The sequence below is a fragment of the Dermacentor variabilis genome, chromosome 5, assembly GCF_050947875.1.
Source record: "Dermacentor variabilis isolate Ectoservices chromosome 5, ASM5094787v1, whole genome shotgun sequence".
Lineage (NCBI taxonomy): Eukaryota > Metazoa > Arthropoda > Arachnida > Ixodida > Ixodidae > Dermacentor > Dermacentor variabilis.
The window spans coordinates 36347473-36366240 of NC_134572.1; the positions used below are offsets into that span (position 1 = coordinate 36347473).

Here is an 18768-nt window from a genome sequence, read left to right on the forward strand (position 1 = left end):
TGCTTAATACACAAAAGACAACTAATGTGATGATAATTGCCACCAAATGAAAGGAGTGGTATATTTCTGCAACCAGTGGCCTCGGCACACCGCTCGTGCTCGCAGCCAAAACATGGTATGTCAGGTACTGGAAGCATAAAAGTGCACGAATGCGTAATTTGATGTAACCTACTTACATGCACAAGTTGTAGTTTGAATGTGCAGTCATTGTTCCACAGAAAGTGTCACACATCAAGAATATTGGCACTCTGAAACAAGCTAAGTGAGGCTTCAATGATCATACTCCTTTTGCAGCTTCCATAGCATTGCCTGCTATGTATGAAGTGGAGTATAGATCAAAAAACATGTATCCATATTTACACACTTTTTATCTATCCATTCTGCAGTGTTGCTTTCTGTTAGAAAATGAGCCATGCCACACAGTGTAGAGAAGTTACCCCAACAGTGTAGAATATAAAATAACATTAGCACAAATGCACCCTTCCTGCTGGCTCTATCTCATTGGAAGGTCTCTTCTACTTGGAAGCCAAGGTGATTTGAAAATTGATAATCTTGATGATAAGTTGGCTCATTAATTCAATCCCTGTAAGTAAAATGTGTGAGCTTCTTCTAGTACTCACCAGCAGGGTCAAAGTTAAAAACCAAAGAGAATTAACACATGTCAAACTAGTTCACATTAACTGTATTTCATTCATCACGCATCTGTCACATGAAGCATGAAGTCTTTTTCTTTTCATTCTGACTTCTTTTTTTTTTGTGACTTCACTTTCAAAGGCCAATTTCCTTTATTTGGTGAGCTGGGTATCAACATTGTTTTCTGGTTTTGGCTTTAACTCCCGTAGAAAGAACAGCAGTAAATAAATAAAAAACATTGCATGGGCTATTGATAATTTTCGTAAGCATCATCACAGCAGCATTCCATTCATCATAATGGGAGGAAACCTCCACCAGTTCTTTATAGTTTACACACATGAGGGGCCTTGTGAAAATATTCAGGAAATTCTGGGACGAACGGTCACATTAAACTTTTCAATACAGGCAATGACAAAACCTATCACACACGACGACCAGCACATACTCCTTCATTAACATACACTTGACATGTGTACTGTACTTCTGACACATCTATGCACAGACCTTCAGTTTCCAAGTTGCGTAAGGATGAACACTTTGCATCTTCACCCTGTCTAACAAAAAATCACGGTACTGTGTTAAAGAGAAAGGAGTATGGTCACACTTTTTCACACAAAGTAATAAGTGCAGTCCTTATAAAAAAAAGTATTTACAGACACCGACTAATTTGAAGAACAGTTCATGGCAGCTCCCCGGCTGTTCATAAATTTCTGGAATAAAGAGAGAGAAAGAAAAACAATATAAGAATGAGCACACGACAGCTTGCATAGTCTGCTACTGCACAAGTTAAATGAAATGAAAAGCATAAGCAATTCCAAATCTGTACATTGTGCGAGTACTTGCATATCCACCAAGACAAAAAGCTGTTTTAAACTTCAATTCTGCAATGTGCATTCATGTGAGGAGACAAAAGTGCAATCCTCTTATAAACTGTCGGATAAAATTGCCTTGCCATGTGCCTTCCTGCATACTTTTGCCAAGAAGTTTATTGCAATATTTGTAAGCAGTTTAAAGAACAAAATTAATTGAAAAAAATTCCGCTGGCAGAGCAAACTGGCTTGGCAAAGAATTTTACTAGTACTTGCTGAGAAGGTATTGGTGGGCTAGTTGGTCGGCTGTTATTGTTCTGAAGGCAGCATACTTGTTGGCTCGTGGACGAACACTACATTACGCAATTACAAGCATAGAAACTTTTCTGCAATTGTTTTGTGGGACTTGTCCATATGTTCACACAACGGTTGTGTTCGCGTCATTTTGTCATGGGGTAATTAGGAATGTAGCTAATATAACAGTCCGGATGCCGGTCGTGAGTTATGTGAAGACTAGATATTTGAATTTCAGTAACTCAAAGAAGTTAGTTACCATCAGCTGAATAGTCAGAAATCAATGGATGCTTCTTATTTGTAATGGTCGAAACAACACTTTTAGCGTAATTCACACACACGCACGTCTGCCACGTATCGCTTCACTTCAATAGGCAATTGAGTTCAACATTCAGTTCATCTTGAACATCAATCAGGTGAATTTATAACAGAATACAGTACACAGTCGTCAGCATGCAATCAGAGTTTTGCGTTACAGCTATCAACAATGTCACTTATATAAAGCAAAAAAAGTAGAAGTCCCAGTATGGAACTCTGGAGTATCCCTGATACAACCGGTAGAAATTTATATGGAAGTTCTCTGCAAACGACATATTGGGGCCAAGACATCAGGTATGTATGAAGCCAGTTAAGAAGCAGATTATTTTTTGGTATGCTACGAAGTTTAATTTGCAGTTTCAAGTGGAAAATGTTATCAAAAGCTTTGGCTAAGCCCAAGAACACTGCGTCTATTTCACTTTATTTGACGATAATATATAGCCGAGGAAAAATCACGCCTCAGGCAAAATCATATATCAGGCAAAATCGGGCAAAATCAATATAAACTAGAAGCAGGGTACCATCAGTCCTGTTGATAGCGATTTCTGTTGCTTGCATATGCAAATATTTGAGCAGCAGCCTCGTGGTCACATTGTTTTCTTTCCCAATGATTGAAGTTTTGTCCCATTTTATTATGCGATTGTACTTGTACACGTGTTCCACCAGTGCGTTCGACACATGACGATTTTTCTCGACATTGCGTTTATGTTCTGTCAATCGTCTTGCGAAATTCCCAGTTTTGCCGAAGTACGAGAAGGCACAATCCTCACAGGGTATTCTGTATACCACTCGGCTTCATTTCGGACAGTTTCCAGTCTGGCAATGCACCTGACGACAGGAATGCATTGAAGATAACTGAGAGAAATTTAGACAACCACTCGGTGTACCTCTTTAAAAAGGCATTGGGTATTTCATCTTGTCCAGAGGATTTTGTCTCGTGTGAATTCAACAAAAAGGTTAAACACACCTTGTTCAGCAATTTCCAAGTCATCAATGGCAGGCAGGATTTCAAATTCGACAAAATGAGGTGTGCATTAGCTATTGCATGTGAAAAGTGATTTGCAACGATTGTTGAATGCATCTGAGATTTATGTTTCATCAGACATTAAGCGATTGTTATCCCGAAGGTATCGCCACTAGATGTTCTTGGTAATATGAATCTCCAAAACTTAGCAGGCGATTTCTTTGTTAGCCTACTAGGTGAACATTATAAAAAGTTCCAATCTTGATGAATTTGAGTATTTAGTTTTGAGAACAAGACCTTGATTTCATCACATAGGCTTTCAGTGTTGCGTTTTTTCTTTTGTTATTTAGGCGATTAATATTTATTTTTGAATAACATCTCTCGTGATCCATGGATTAGACGCATTAGGTTTCCTAAGCTTAAATGGCACAAAGAGATGAATACAAGCATGCACAGTGTTCTTGAACTTTAACCAGATCGAATTTACATCATTAGAATCGTTATTAGCACTATTTAGAAGTTCACCAAATGGTAGCTCCAATCTATCTATAAAGCTAACATCATCGGCAGAGGAAGAAACCAGCAGATGAGTTACATTAGTTGGCTTTATTTGTGTAATGGAACTAAATTGAACTAAGGCAGCTTTATGATCTGAAATGCCATCAATGACATTGCCCTGAATTTCAATGGGGATGTTGCTACGCACAAAGACAAGATACAGAACAGACATACTGGTACCCTGAAAGTGCATGTAATCTTTGACCAGCTGGTTTAAATCAAAGCAAAACACAATGTCAATGAGGTCTTCATTATTAGCAACATCACTATTTCCAGCTGAAAACGTAGACTAATCAATAGTCGGGAGACTGAAATCGCCACACAAAATAATCTTGGTATTCGTGTTTGTACTGTTCATAACATTTTTTCAAATGCTCTAGCACTTCTAGATCGGAACCTGGTGATCTGCAAACAACACTACCATCACACAGTGTTGATCACTGAACGTCTTCCAAAACAAACCTTCGAGGCTAGGTGGGCCATTCATGTGCACAACTTTCAGCTTTTTTTTAACACAGCAGCGCGACGCCGCAGCCCCTAGTGGTGTGATCCCGACGATAAACTTTAAAGTAAGGAGGCACAAATTCACTGTCATATATCCCATCGTGGAGCCAGGTTTCGGTAAGTGCTACCACGTCTGGGTCAAGAATTGAAATCAAATATTTCAAATCTGCAGCTTTATTTACAATACTTCGGCAGTTAACATTCAAGAGCTTCAACGGGTGCAAGCTTTTCCCTTGTCATGGCAGTACACGCTTTGGAATGGCTGCTTTCTCTTGTTTTTCATCATTCCACGTGTAATGCTTTCCACTCACTGATACTTTATCAAATACAAGTTTGACGCATTCTTTATGGTTCCTGTTGCTGGCACTGCTGTCCCACAATTTTTTTCTAGTAGCACATACTTTTTGGGAGAAAACTTCTTTGACATACTGGTCAAGTCCCTTCAACTTTGTGAGCAGTTAGAACTCTATTATCGTCCCATTCTATGCATTCCCAAGGACACTGCCCTGGGCCAGTCCAGAAGGCAGTAATATTATACTGCTCAGTACACGTGCATGGAGAAAATTAATGCTAGGCAACAAGCCCAGCTATTTGCTGTAAAAAATACTGTTCAATTAAATTCGCCTTATGAACAATTACTTTCCCGTATGCTTTCCTTGGCTTCACTGTCTGTTGGCTTCGTGTAGTCTTAGCAAAAAAAATAGAAAGCTCCTCATGTTCTTTGAATCACGTGCATAACGATGCAGTTCCTGCTCCCAATTTCAATCCCAATTTCTTCATTACTTTTAAATGTCCATTAAGAAGAACATTTAATTTCCCCTACACTTTCCATGGCTTCATTATTTGTAAGCTGCTTGTGGTGAAATGAATCTCTCGCACAGACTTATAGTTGCCCTGCAGTGGTGATGAAATTGATTCCTTAGTGCTGCAGTGTAAGGTTCATTTTCTTCATGCCTAGGGCATTAAGAGTGGCTCTGTCAATCAATGACTATCGGAATTTACATAATGTTTCATTTTCAGCATAAGGGCTTCTTTCTCCTACATGTGAGGTTGATGTGCAGTCTGTGCAAGGAATCCATTATGTATTGGTGCTAATGTGCTATACAGCTTTTCATAATGAGACACTTTTTGCTTTGGGATTAAAAAAATTGAATTAGTCGCACCGTAACATACCATGGTCATTGTAACCAGACACTTATAATAAACCATTTAGGACTGGGCACTCTGAAATTTACTGTAACTAGATATGTACTTATAAGTGAAATTACCCCTACTGGCTTTTGCTAACTCTTGCCCATCGGAAAGTTAGTTTTCAAATAGGTAAACAATATTTAATTTTTAATATAGCACTTTAGGCTACACTGTAGGACATGGGAATGTAGCTAAGTAAATTCTCTCTTTATGTGATGTCAGTATCACACCAACGATAAGAGTAAATGAAATTTGTTGAAACAAGAATTTTTAGGCACAAAAGTTTTAGGCAAAGATTTATAACACTAAGTGAAATTGCAAACTGGAAGGCAGCACTAAAATTATAAAATACACATTTTTAGGCACTGTTATTGGCAAATTCTTGGCTTGAGTATCTAGCTTTCATGCGACAAACGAAAAAAGTAATAGCAATCAGCATATCCATACACCAAATGAATTACTTGTGCTCATGAAGCACGGCTATATATTGCACAAGTCTATCAGAAAGTGCTTGTTTTCTGGTTAACCTTGTATTCTAGTAGTACATCTTGTAATTTTTGTACAAGATCTAGCAAATTTGGTGCACTTTGCCATCCGATTATCCACTGCTCCTTTGTAGGTCTGGAACGTTCAGAAATGCAATAAACGCTTTGAAGTGCCTTCTCAGCATTACTGTCGAAAGAGCAAGTCCTGAGTAGTTTTCACTGCTCCAGTAAACAGGCAGCGGCAAACATTGCAGGATTCCCATGTAAGTGTTAAACAGCAATGACAAATTCATGATCCCTACTGGAGCTGGATCCCTTTTGCATAATGGTTAAGTACTGCACTTACACGCAGTGAACCCCTGATTAGTGCATGTGTTGCTGCTTACAGATCCATACACTATGAAGAGCAGTAAAACAACAAAAAATTTGTTATGTATCACATAAGTTTGCTTACACAAACGAAGCTCATTATAACAAGGTCACATCTGACACGAAACTACCTTTGTTATCTCCAACATTCATTATAAGAATATATTCGTTACACACTTATACAGGCCCGAAATGTGTTATTATGCCCAATAATTTGTTATACCCAGGTCTGCCAATAGAGGCTCGGCTGTATATTGCATACCATATTTACTCGTGTAATTCATGCCCTCATATAATTTGCATACCCTGGCTTTATTACCCAGGTTTATAAAGAAGTACACATAAACCTCGATATAACGAACTTCAATATAATGAAATTCTCGGTCTAACGAAGTATAACTTTTCATAACATCTTGTCCATAGAACACCATGTAATTAGAGCCTCAATATAATGCAGTGTGTTTGCATGTGATTTCAATATAACGAAATTTCGCTTCTGCAGCAAAGGAATGCTGAGACAATAAATGGAAACTTCCGTGGACCCAGATGGCCAAATGATTGAATTACAAGGGGTTGGTTGCAAACGCACCTCTCGAATCGCGCGCGGCGCAACAAGTGTTGCTGCTAAAGGGAAGCTGCATCATGTTCCTTATAAATTGTTCCAGTACGATAAGATCCCATTGCATCCTGCGCATATTGTGCTTTAAGTGTAAGTGAAAGTGTGCGAGGGTGAGAAGGTGGTGGCTTCATGCACGAGTGCTGCCTCGCTGCGCGAGCGAAGAGAAAGAGAGAGAAGCGAGCTCGCGGTATCGCAATCAAGCGCGTGTGAGGGACAGGGGGGTTAAGTTGGCACGCGTCACGGCTGTGGCTGTGCATGGCTGTAAGAGCGGCTGAGTGCGTACACAGCTGCACACCTTGCTTTAGAGGTAATCTGCCACGTATGCAAAGAGTGGGCGTGCCAAGACGGCATGGCATCTTCCCGCGCGTTTAGTACTGAAGGTTGCGTTATCTCGCGTTTCGGTGACCGTTGGAGCCAGAGGCAGACGAAGCATTCGCTCCCCGCTACCGACGCTTTTCGTGGCCATGAAACTGTATCATTCATTGCAGACGCTCAAATTTATCAAAATGAATTGTTTTCTAATTCAAATTTGCTTTTTTCAATTGCCCGATAATTGGGAAATACTGTGGCCCGCTTCTGTGTAAGAAAAATAAATCGGTGACTGTACATATTTACATAATACGTTGAATTTCAATACAACAAAATTTCAATATAACGAAACACATTGCCGGTTTTACCTACTTCGTTATATCGAGGTGTAACTGTACTTTTACTGTACTCGCATATTTCGCGTTCCATGTGCTACTCCATGACAGCCCTCCAGCTTGGCATATGGACTCTAGTATTGAGGGATATGGTTTCTACCAAAGTCATGGAGTCGAGTTGTAAGAAAACTGGAGTTTCATATGTGCTCGACGTAAATGAGGACGTATTGTTTGGGACACCAGTAATGACGATCATGGTTCAGAGTTCCCTGGGTTGGATGAATGTAGGTCCAACTCAGATGAGACGAATTAGGTGCTTTTGTAATATGACGGTCTTTTGGTTGTTATTATCATTTTATTCTTCTTTGTATAATGTGTATTGTGACCACTGTAGGCATGTCATCGGAAGTGTATTCATGAAATCCCCACATGATTTGCGCACCCCCTCTGTAAAGTCCCAAACTGGAGCAAGAAGTGCACATATTACTCGAGTAAATACAGTACCATCTGTTTCATTTTACAGGCAATTGTAACATAGGATCGTAGTGGTGAATTGTTTACTTTAACTGACATTACTGTAAACTGGGCTTTGCTGTGCTGCAAACTAGGACTACTGCACAGGTAGGTTGTTGGAGCCTGCCCACTCACTTGTTCTTGTGCTGCTGGGAGAACTTGCGTGCAAGCATTGACTGTTTGGCTGCATTGAGGGGCAAGTTGGACATGTGGCGGAGGCCCTGGGGCGAGGGTGCTGCTGGGGCTGGTGGAGGAGGTGCGATCCAATCACTGGCGCCCACAGCTGAGCTGTAGTGCTTGCTCGATGTCTTGTTGAAAACGGGCAGCATTTCGTTGGCCTCATTGCTTAGTGCCTGCATCAAGATCATTTCAGAGTTAAGCTATGCTGGAGGCATTGAAAAAAAAAAAAAGCTACATTAATATATTATAAAAAGAGAGCTATCACTGTTTGACCTTATGCTGGTGTTCATTTTCACTGGGCTGCCACTGCTGCCAAGTTATCGCTCGGTGCATCCCGACGCCTGCTGTATCCGAAACTACACAAATGTTATCACTAGTTTTATAGCAAAAAAGATGCACGTGATCAGATTAAGCATACATTATGAACAGTGTGGCACATTCTTAAGTGTGTGCGAATAGCAGACACTTAAAGAGAAAGACACTCAAGACATTCTTAAGAAACGAATAGCAGACAGACTTGACCTGTAAGACCAGGCTGAATGATTAACAACGGTGCTCTGGAGTGTTATTTGTCTTTCTGGGTATAAGTTCACCCAATAAATAGATCAATTCTTAACTCACACTTATGGCAGTGCTTAGTTTTTAACACTACGATGCGACAATATTCAGTACCCAATCATTAGAGAACGTGTAGCATGGGTTCTGAGTGTACATCTTTTATCCAGAACATACATTCATACAATAGATGTTATGGCAAATACTGTAACTGCAGCTTCAACTGGATTGCCTGAAGAGGTAGATACATATTAAGTATTCAGATATCTGCAGAGGGAAATAGAGTTGCAACCAAGCTTCAGTAAACCGGAAGTTTTGATGCATGGTAGTTGCCATTATTGAACAGTGCAATTAATTTTGTACATTCTTGCTATGCTTCTTTATTGGCAAACGTGTTGCAAGTGGCCACTACACATGTCAACAGAAATTTTTACGCTAACAACAGGTCTGAAGACAGGCTATCATTTTGTGTAGTTGTGAAAGTGGAATTCGATCACGCATAATTATGTGCATTCGGGCTGAAGTCAGGTACAGCAAATGAATGCAGCACCGGTTCACTACTTGTTGTGGTTCTTCTCCTTGCGAGATTCTGTGCAAGATTATTCATGAAGTGCAGTTATTTCTTGCTTGCCTATAGGTGATATTTAGACTTAAAGTGGATGCACATAAACAGATGATGATCAATCATACCTGAGAAAATTTGCACCTGCCTTTCCTAAAATATTCAATAATCCACTTTTCAATCACTGCAATTCAATAAAGCACTATTAAAGAGAAACACTTAGTTTGGTAGATTATACTTTCATAATTAACAAACAACTGCAAGCAGGGAGGCTTGGCATGCCAAATGATGATGCTATATAATGAAAGATGGATGGCAATGGCATACTGAAATGCTCCCACACCCCAGCTCCCCTTGACATAAATTTTGAGAGAAACAGCTTGACGCTATTTAAAGCTGTTTCTCAATAAAAGAAAATTGACACTGCATTTGACAGCGAGCCAAGACCTAACCCTGCTACTTTTGCAGACTTTTACAGCACAGACTCAAATACGAGAAGAAATAGCTTCGAAATCTACGACGTCGTAATGATGCTATTAGCACCTTAGTGCACAGAGCTCCAGCCTTCATCAGTGTATCATTAAGAACCAACCTTTCCTGGCTATATAAATGTAAAAATATTTGGAAGAGTAGTCTGACAGTCTAAATCGATTTTGTGTACCTGTTTAGTGCCCATTTAATGGCCAACTGCAATGAAACTTCGCCTTGGCTAAATTAGTTATAACTGAATAGTATTTACTATTGTAGCAACCTTGGTAAAGCTGCAGGGCTGGTAATTGTCTAATTCCTTTCATAATAGCTTTTAAATTTTACCAGAGCTGATGACGCATGCATGTGGTGGTAGGCAGATACGATGCAAATGACAGATGATGGCCTCTGAGACTTTCAGTGCGCTGCGGCTGCAGCTCAATATCGGATCTCATGCCAAGGAGCCATTATGGATTCTGTGCAACTTCTGGCAAGTGGTAATGTAGGCATTCTTTCCCTCCACTTTAGGCATCAGGAACATCTGTTTTTGCAAGCCTTTTCCGACACATTCACTCACACTTCAAATAGAATTTGGCATGGAGGCTGCTCAATACCTTCACTATCTCATACTAGGCTTTTTACGCATGCCAAATTTTCATTGCAGTTGACTTTTAAAGCTGCTGCCTTGACTAGTCCATGTATGTAATACCTGTACAAAAGCCTGTGCACATTTTTAAGAGGCACTTACCTTCAGGTATATGAGAGCATCAGTTCCGTATCCTTCACAAGAGTTCAGGATCAGGTCCCCACGAAAGTAGCGGGCATATAGCCGAGACAGGGGCAAACCATAGCCATAGCCAGCCTGAAATCATGCAAATGTCAAAAGCAGTTGTTACAAAGGAAGAAAAAAAAACTGCAAGCACAAGATTAGCAAAACTAAATGTACAAGAACATTAACGGGTTTACTTGTAACTAGAGATGGAACTTTAGACACTTGCTTTTTTGCATTGTGTCAGTTTCGTCTGCTTTTGAAAAAAAAAGACATCATAATGATTTTCAATTTTGGATGTATGTTGTAGACAACGTTGCATAGAACACCAGTGCAAGATTTTACTGTGTTCTAGAAGTCTGATTTAGGTATTTACCAATTGCAGAAAGAGATACATGATCTACAGATACAGATACTATTCTAACCGAGAAGCATATGCAACATAGATTTATGCGAACCTGTTGCCCGCTCAACTACATGCATTATGCAATGCTACCTTTTACCCTTCTACACATGCAGGCTACTCACGGCAGTCTGCTCGATAACCACTGTTTCTTCCCAGGGTAAATATGAAGTTGGTATTTGGAACTAAAGAGAGATCAGAATATATCTTCAAAAAAGTTCCACCCTAATTCTACACGTTCTACGAGTTGGGCCTTTTCATGGCTTTCAATATAACTCGCATTTTGACTCGCACAACATGACCACAAAGTGTCAAATGCTGTCTTTCTCTCTCAGCTGAGAGAGAAAGACAGCATATTCACATACATACATACATACATACATACATACATACATACATACATACATACATACATACATACATACATACATACATACATACATACATACATACATACATACATACATACATACATACATACATACATACATACATACATACATACATACATACATACATACATACATACATACATACATACATACATACATACATACATACATACATACATACATACATACATACATACATACATACATACATACATACATACATACATACATACATACATACATACATACATACATACATACATACATACATACATATATATATATATATATATATATATATATGGAAACTATGATAATTATACTTTTTCATTTACTTTCACATAAGATGCAAGAACCCTTACTACAGCACCTGTTACTACTGATAGCATCTGCCACACTGCACTCTCAGGAATACAACTTGCATCCGTTTTGAACACTTCAGCTCTCGCCTGATCCTGCTGTTTCTCCCACAGAGCACAAACAAGAACAACCTCAGGCTTCCCCCTATGATTAACAGTGTCAATTAGGCAACTAAATATATAAAACATTGCTCATTGAAATACCTGCATAGTTTTCCTTTTTTTCCCTCTTTGTATTGACTCTAGACAAACTAACAAGCTCCCACCTCTCTATTGAAATGTGGAATTATCCATGCGAGTCAAACTGTTTAAGCCTGTGGAAGACAGTTTGAAGAAGTCAGATGGAGACTATGTTTATGCATAGCTGGCAGACTAGAATTAGCACAGGCAACAAGATTGCAGCATTAAGATACTCCTAGTTCCAGCATGTGTAGGTCCCTTGCTGCCTTTTGCACTGTATCAGCACTCTTCCTATCAGGATCTCGAAAGAAGAACCTTATTGCTTGAGTGTGAGGACACGTGGTGTGCAAGCATGATGGGTGACTGCAAGGGATGCAATTTCAAATTATTGCTGTGAATGTGAGACTTGCAATACATGTACTCTTTCTTGCAGCAAGGCCAGTTTATGTCCAGTGCAAGCAGTGTCCTCTTCATGATTGTTTGTCATCTTCTTTAGTGATGTTAACTAGTATCAAAGTATCAAACTTACTTGGAGCCCCTTCAACATCTGTTGCAAGTACAGTCAAGCCTACTTTGATGAAGTGTGGCATCAAAAACGAAAATGTGTTCATTATATCCAATATATGTTATAAGCATATTTCCGTTACTCACTGATATCAGGGAGCAACTTACATTATTTACTTCGTTATATTCATTAATTTGTTATATTTAGGTTCAACTTTATTCCAACACATATTGGGAGTTCTATTTCAAATTTAGCAGGGCTGTACCTTCAGTAATGCCATCACCAGAACTGAGGCACTAACTAGCATTACTAAAAAGATGCATGACCAGATTGGTGAAAGACGCAGGACACAACACTGGTGTTTTGTCCTGAGCCTCTCTCCATTTGGTTCTGTGCCTCTTTAGTGCTAATTATAATCCTGGAGCCAGCACTAACTAGCGCAAGTTTTTTCCTAGCATGCATCAAAATGTTCATTTATTTTCAAGTTTTTAGGGCTTGCCTTTGAGCTCACTTAGCTGAAGCATCCGTGTAGATATATAAAGGCTGTACAAGTGGCACTGGTTTGCAACTCAGCCATGCTTACCAGAGGTGCCGAGTTGAGGCCAGAAGCTGAAGGCTGTGGAGCAGTGGAGTACATGTACTGAAACAACAACTCTATGCAAGACCGTGGGATGCCTCCACCTTTGTCACACAACTGGAAATATGAATTGCAGCAAATGGTCAAACAATACAGCTAAAATTGTATAGATTTAACAGCATTTGAGATTGTGTGCAAAAATGAGCAAAAAGAAAAATGGAGCAACAACAAACAATACTACCCTACTAGTATATATTGTATTTCATAATTAGCAGGCAACGTTATGGTCAGAGTGTAGTCAGAGAAGTCTCACTGTATTTTGAAGTGCGGTTGTTTTTCATCTGCAATGCCTTTTATGGAATAGCTACTTCATGTATTACAACTAAAACTTGTCAACATAAGGTTATATCACATATTTCTGCACTTAGAAGTTTCCAGTTCAAAACAAAGTGGCACACCATGGTTGTTGGTCACAGAAACGTGCCACACTGCTCATTTGGTGGTAAATAGGTTAGTTTCCGTTTCCTTCCTTGTAATAATTTCACCATGCTCGAGATTTAATGAAACTTGATTTACATTGAATAACATGATGCATACCTACATCTATCTTTCATATGTGACACACTATTTTTCAGTCACAAATACAAGCAGCGAGAGAAACTTCTCACTTTCATAGCATTGCATGATATTTACTTATTTATTTATTTATTTATTTACAATACTGCTACTCTCATTTGAGAGCGTGGCAGTTGGGCAATACAATATACGTGTATATCAGCACGCACCTAGGCAGAACAGCTAATTGAAAAAAAAAAAAAAACATGAAAAACAATTGCCCAAGGATGGCAATATAAGAAGGAAGCTGAGCTTAGCAACACATTAGCAACACATCATATCTATGAAACAGCGTGTAGTTAGTTCGCTGCTGAGGAGGGTGGTTTCTTTTATGAGATGGACGTGGTATGTATGACACTGCATGCAAAAAAATAACTTTTGGTGCCCTGTTTCGAAGAATTGCTTGATTAACCCCTTCAGTCGCTATATGCAGAATTGATTCTGCACAAGGCATCGCATCAAAAGCAAAAGCACTGATGACAATAATTATATTTAAAATCCCTCTAATACTATTTTGTTAAATCAGCGCAGATTGGACCTGCACAGCAAACTATAATATTGCGAGTAAAGTGCTTTAGTAAAACAAATCGCAAGGTAGACGGCTGGGTGCCTACTTCCGGCGTCAGTGTGCTATCGTGTGGCAGGTTCACTTCATTTGTTGTCTTTCACGATGTTTTACATCAGGCATCTTTGTCAAGTGACTGGAGATATCCTTTGCAGATGCACTAAACAAGACATACTTGACGTTTCCATGTCTGACGTTCCTGTAAAGAACTCTCGTACGGAGTCCACATTTTGTAAGCTTGACAAAACTTACTGAAGATATAAAAATTATTAATCCATTATGAAGCTGTATGCTTTCACAATTTTGAATATGGAAGAAATGTGGTGAAACTTGATTTTCAATGTACAGAAGACTGATTGGCTCCTGAAGGGATTAAAGGCTTTGCTAAAACACTCAGCATAAAAGGCACTGCCAATTTACCATACCTGCCAACCTGCAACCATTAAAATTTGTAAAAACCTTGCAGACACGATTGAAGGTGGAGGATAGCACATATCCTCTAAAGCTTGTTCTGAGCACATGTCTTTCATGACGCACATTCACACTTTACTAAAGATGTAACTCTAGAAGCAGCACAGAAGCAGTATACTTGGCACTATTTTTCTATTTTCTCTACGCCTGCTTTATTGTAAATTTCCTTATGCCTATCTTTTCTCTTCATCTGCATCTTTCGCATGGCCACGGGACAGTTCAGGTGTCTAATGAGAAGTGACACTGTTAGAATGCCTGTAGCCCTTCTCTTCCTACCTTATTTTGTCCTTATTGTTCTAATTAGAACAAACTACTACCACTACTACTATTACTACTACTACTATTACTAGTCTTAGTACTACAGTGGAGACGACAAGCAACACATTGTTTTTAGATTATAGCGACTTCTGTAGCAACCTTGCTATTGTGAATTTAGCTTGCTTCAGAAGCTTTATCAACTCTCTTGAAGAACGCACTCCTCTGGTGTTCTTTCATGATCACGAGACTTCCAACGGTAGTGTTGGAGATCGATGAACAACACTTTTCCGTGAACAGAATTTATTTCTTACAAAACTTGAAGCAACATTCGTAAAATCGTAGTTCTGTGCACAGAATTTATTTTTTATAGAACTTGACGCAACATTCCTAAAATCATAGAATGAGTTCAAATTTGTAAACTTTACGGAATACTTGGGAGAGTTGGCAGAGATCACTCATTTTTCCTTATGCTCATTTTCCTCATTTTTCCTTAAATTGAAAACACTGTGTACCTCTAATATTCATAGAATAAATAGAATGATGTAGCATAAGAAAGTTACATATAAGCTGTGCATAGTGCAATGAAGTGTTCACATCATTTATATATTTTCAATACTGCCAGTCTCTTTCCGAGAATATCATGTGACTGGTTGTCCTTCATCGCACACATATGAACTTAAAGATGTATATGCATAGTGAGACGCGTATCGCATACTCCGTGTAGTCAGACCTTTACAGTTACAGAAAAGAAAATACTTACAGATAGAAAAGCACCATTATATTTGAATGAAACTATTAAAAAAGTGAAGGACAAGCACAAAGCAATGAGTAGGACTGCTAGTTAGTACTATATGGTGGCTGTATGTGAAGGTAAGTTGTAAGCTTCAGTTGCACTTGCTAGCTATTAGATCAGGCAGTTGGTGCCATTCATCTGTCGCATTATGTGGAGATTAGGTCTGAAGATAGGCTTTGAGCACAAGTCCCTCCCCATCACAGCAGTCAGCTGCTCTACTCATGAGGCAACAGATGCATGCAAAGCTCAAATGAACAGCTTTAGCAATTCTTCTCTCGTGCAAGTTAGTGCTTTAAGGCACTTGGCACATGCATGGCATTGCATAGCAGCAGCATACTTGTGAAAGTGAAAGCGCGCCAGTTTCTCCCTTCCTTCCGTTTTGGCAGCTAGCCCTTTGACTGTCACATTGCACCGCCTTTGAGATCACCCCAGTTAAAATCCAGACATATCTGGTGTTGTGTCTACTTCAGTGGTGCCTTGTGTGAGCGAGTGTTTGTTTTCTCATTCTCTCTACACTGATCTGCACTGCACCCATAAAACCAGTTGTAGGCAAGTTTTTGAAAGCTATTTTAAGCTTATTAAATGCGAAGCATTTCTTGGCGAACATTTGCCACTTTGACTGTATCTATCTAGCCGCCTATGTCTTGGTGCTCTCACAGTCGTTTCGGTAACAAGGTATGCTCCCCGCACAGTGCTTTGCATAACATCAATTCCCACAGGGTGTGGGATCTGCCGGCTTTTTCTCTCCCTCATTCTCTCTCGTACACAGCAGATGATATACGCGTCTAATTCAGCGTCATGCCAGTGTCTGTGCGGGTGTTTCGCCATCTTCACTGCACTAATGTGTCTTCCATTGTACTAGAGATGCCGTTGTGTGTTCTACTACACATGGCAGTGGGGACATTCACATCAATATCATGCAACAACACAGGCTACTTGAGGGTATACATCCGCCTGCTTCTAATGGCTACTTAGCGAGCCCAAATACCAGAATTGGAATACACACAAAATTAAACATTTAAACACTTCATTACATGCATTGCGCATAGCAAATGCTCTGCATTAACACCGATTTTTCACAATGAGTAGGCTCTGCATAATTTTTTTTTAATTGAGCAACGGCTTGTGTTAACCTATAGCTGTGTGGTGTACTTCTGCACTAGTGTTTTCGCTTTCCCACACAGCACCATGCCTCTAGTCTCACCATGCTTCACCCATGCGAGTGTCAAAACCTTCCCATTGAGCCATTAAGGCAAAAAAACCAGCAGCCAAATGATTGGCCGACTGACCCATGCATGCTAAACCCTGGGGACAGAGGCCACGAAATTAAGCATTGCTTCAATAAGTACCAAATAACGTTTTGTTAACATTGAAACTTGCGGAGAGCTTATATTCAGTAATTGTACAATTACTGCAGCCTCTTAAATGCAACCTCATGTTCTGCTTTACACTGATAAAGGATAGAGATTAAGGTATTAATACTGATATCTTGCACGGAAGAATCACATCTGCAGAGCTTTTGTTACACAGATGAAGATATCTCCAGTTCTCATCAAATGTTCGGCACTCTGCATGTCTGATGAAGCAAGAGCACGAACATGGCTGCTAAAATATTTGAGCACAGACTGTGCAACAAACCTTAATGGTGAGGTCTTCTCGTCCTCGAGCAATGAGCACTTTCAGTGGAGGCAAGTCGCTGGATTCGGTCTCAGTCCCGTGGTACTCAACTACCGCTCTCATGGAGTTCTGTGTACGTAAAAGCAAAAAACAAATTGAGCCCCTGATTAGTTGGACAGGTAGCAAAATTACACATCTGTCAAGTTTGACATTACACGTTTCTTCATGATGACCTCAGTGCTTATTTAAGGTAATTAAATTCCGGGGTTTTATGTGCCAAAACCATGATCTCATTATGAGACACGCCATAGCAAGAGACTCTGAATTGCTTTTGACCACCTGGGGTTCTTTCACATGCACCCAATGCACATTACACGAGTGTTCTTTGCATTTCACCTTATCGAAATGCAGCTGCTGCAGCCAGGATTTGATTCCAGGACCTCGTGCTTAGCAGCACAGTGTCATAGCCGCTAAGCCAACAAGGCGGATGACCTCGGTCTTCCATGCTACTATGTGTGTTCGTTGTTCAGTGCTCTTGCAGTACATGCCGGAATTAGCTGAATTTTGGTTTAACGATTTGCTAGATATAATGATGTAAATGTAAAATATTTCTTGCCAATATCAGTATGTAACAAATATATGTTTATAATGAATATAGGCTATAATGAATGCATTTTTATTAATTTGTTTATTACCTAGTGCCCTCAACTTCTAGAGTCAGTTGTAGTTCTAAGGGTATTAGAAGAAGGATCCAATATAGAAGATGCATTGTCCTGATGAAAGTTTTGAAGAGTAGCAAATTGAGAGGAAGGAGCAGAAGTAAAGTTAAGACAGTGATAGCCTAGCAAGCAATTAGCATTGTTAACTGTGCTATTGACATGCAGTCTCCATTTAAGGTTTGAAATAATGTGGATGCCAAGATACCGGTACGGAGGTACAGATTCTGGAACCGTATTTTTAAGAAGATAGCAGGGAGAGGCAGATGTGTTCGTGTTACAAGCATAGCTGTGCGCTTGTTAGGGTTCAATTCTGTAAGCCACATGTTACACCAGTTAGATATATGACGTAATAGTTCAGCAGAAACCTGCAAGGTGGAGAGAAGTAATTAATAAATGGAAATGAGACATCCACCCTTCGTAGAAATTAGCTACGTCTGGGTGGATGTCTCATTTTGCCTTTATTAAATACAGTACTTCTCTTCACCTTGCAGGTTTCTGCTGAACTGTTACGTCAAACTCTTGCCTTTGCTTCGAGTTGTTGATGAATTCGACTTCGCCCTGCCATCTGCTAGTTGCATGGTTAGCTCAGATGGTAGAGCAGCTGCCTTGGAAAGGCGGTGGTCCCGGGTTCGAGTCCCGGGCCAGGACAAATTTTTCTTCAACTGTGAGGCTTTTCTATCGAGGAACCTGTATGGGTTTCCTTTGTAGCAATCTACAGTCTAGGTGGATGTCTCATTTTCCCTTTAATAACCAGTTAGATATAGTGTCACGATCACTTTGTAGAGCATTAGCATTGTTATGACTACTAATAATTTTGTTAAAAATAACACAATTATTGGCAAATAAGAGAATGTTAGAGGAAACGCAATCTGGAAGGTC

General features: G+C 39.6%; 1 protein-coding gene across 1 annotated transcript in view; it reads right to left on the bottom strand.

Annotated features, from left to right (window-relative positions):
* Positions 1 to 743: 743 nt before the first annotated feature.
* Positions 744 to 18768, bottom strand: part of Pdk (pyruvate dehydrogenase kinase) — a 60981-nt gene continuing 42956 nt past the window's right edge. Inside the window, exons 8-12 of the mRNA XM_075692139.1 lie at positions 17192 to 17299; positions 12858 to 12968; positions 10415 to 10528; positions 8037 to 8254; positions 744 to 1343 (exon numbers count right to left, since the gene is read on the bottom strand). Coding sequence (XP_075548254.1) covers positions 1334 to 1343; positions 8037 to 8254; positions 10415 to 10528; positions 12858 to 12968; positions 17192 to 17299 — 561 coding nt within the window. The 3' untranslated portion in view covers positions 744 to 1333. The remainder of the gene's footprint in view (positions 1344 to 8036; positions 8255 to 10414; positions 10529 to 12857; positions 12969 to 17191; positions 17300 to 18768) is intronic.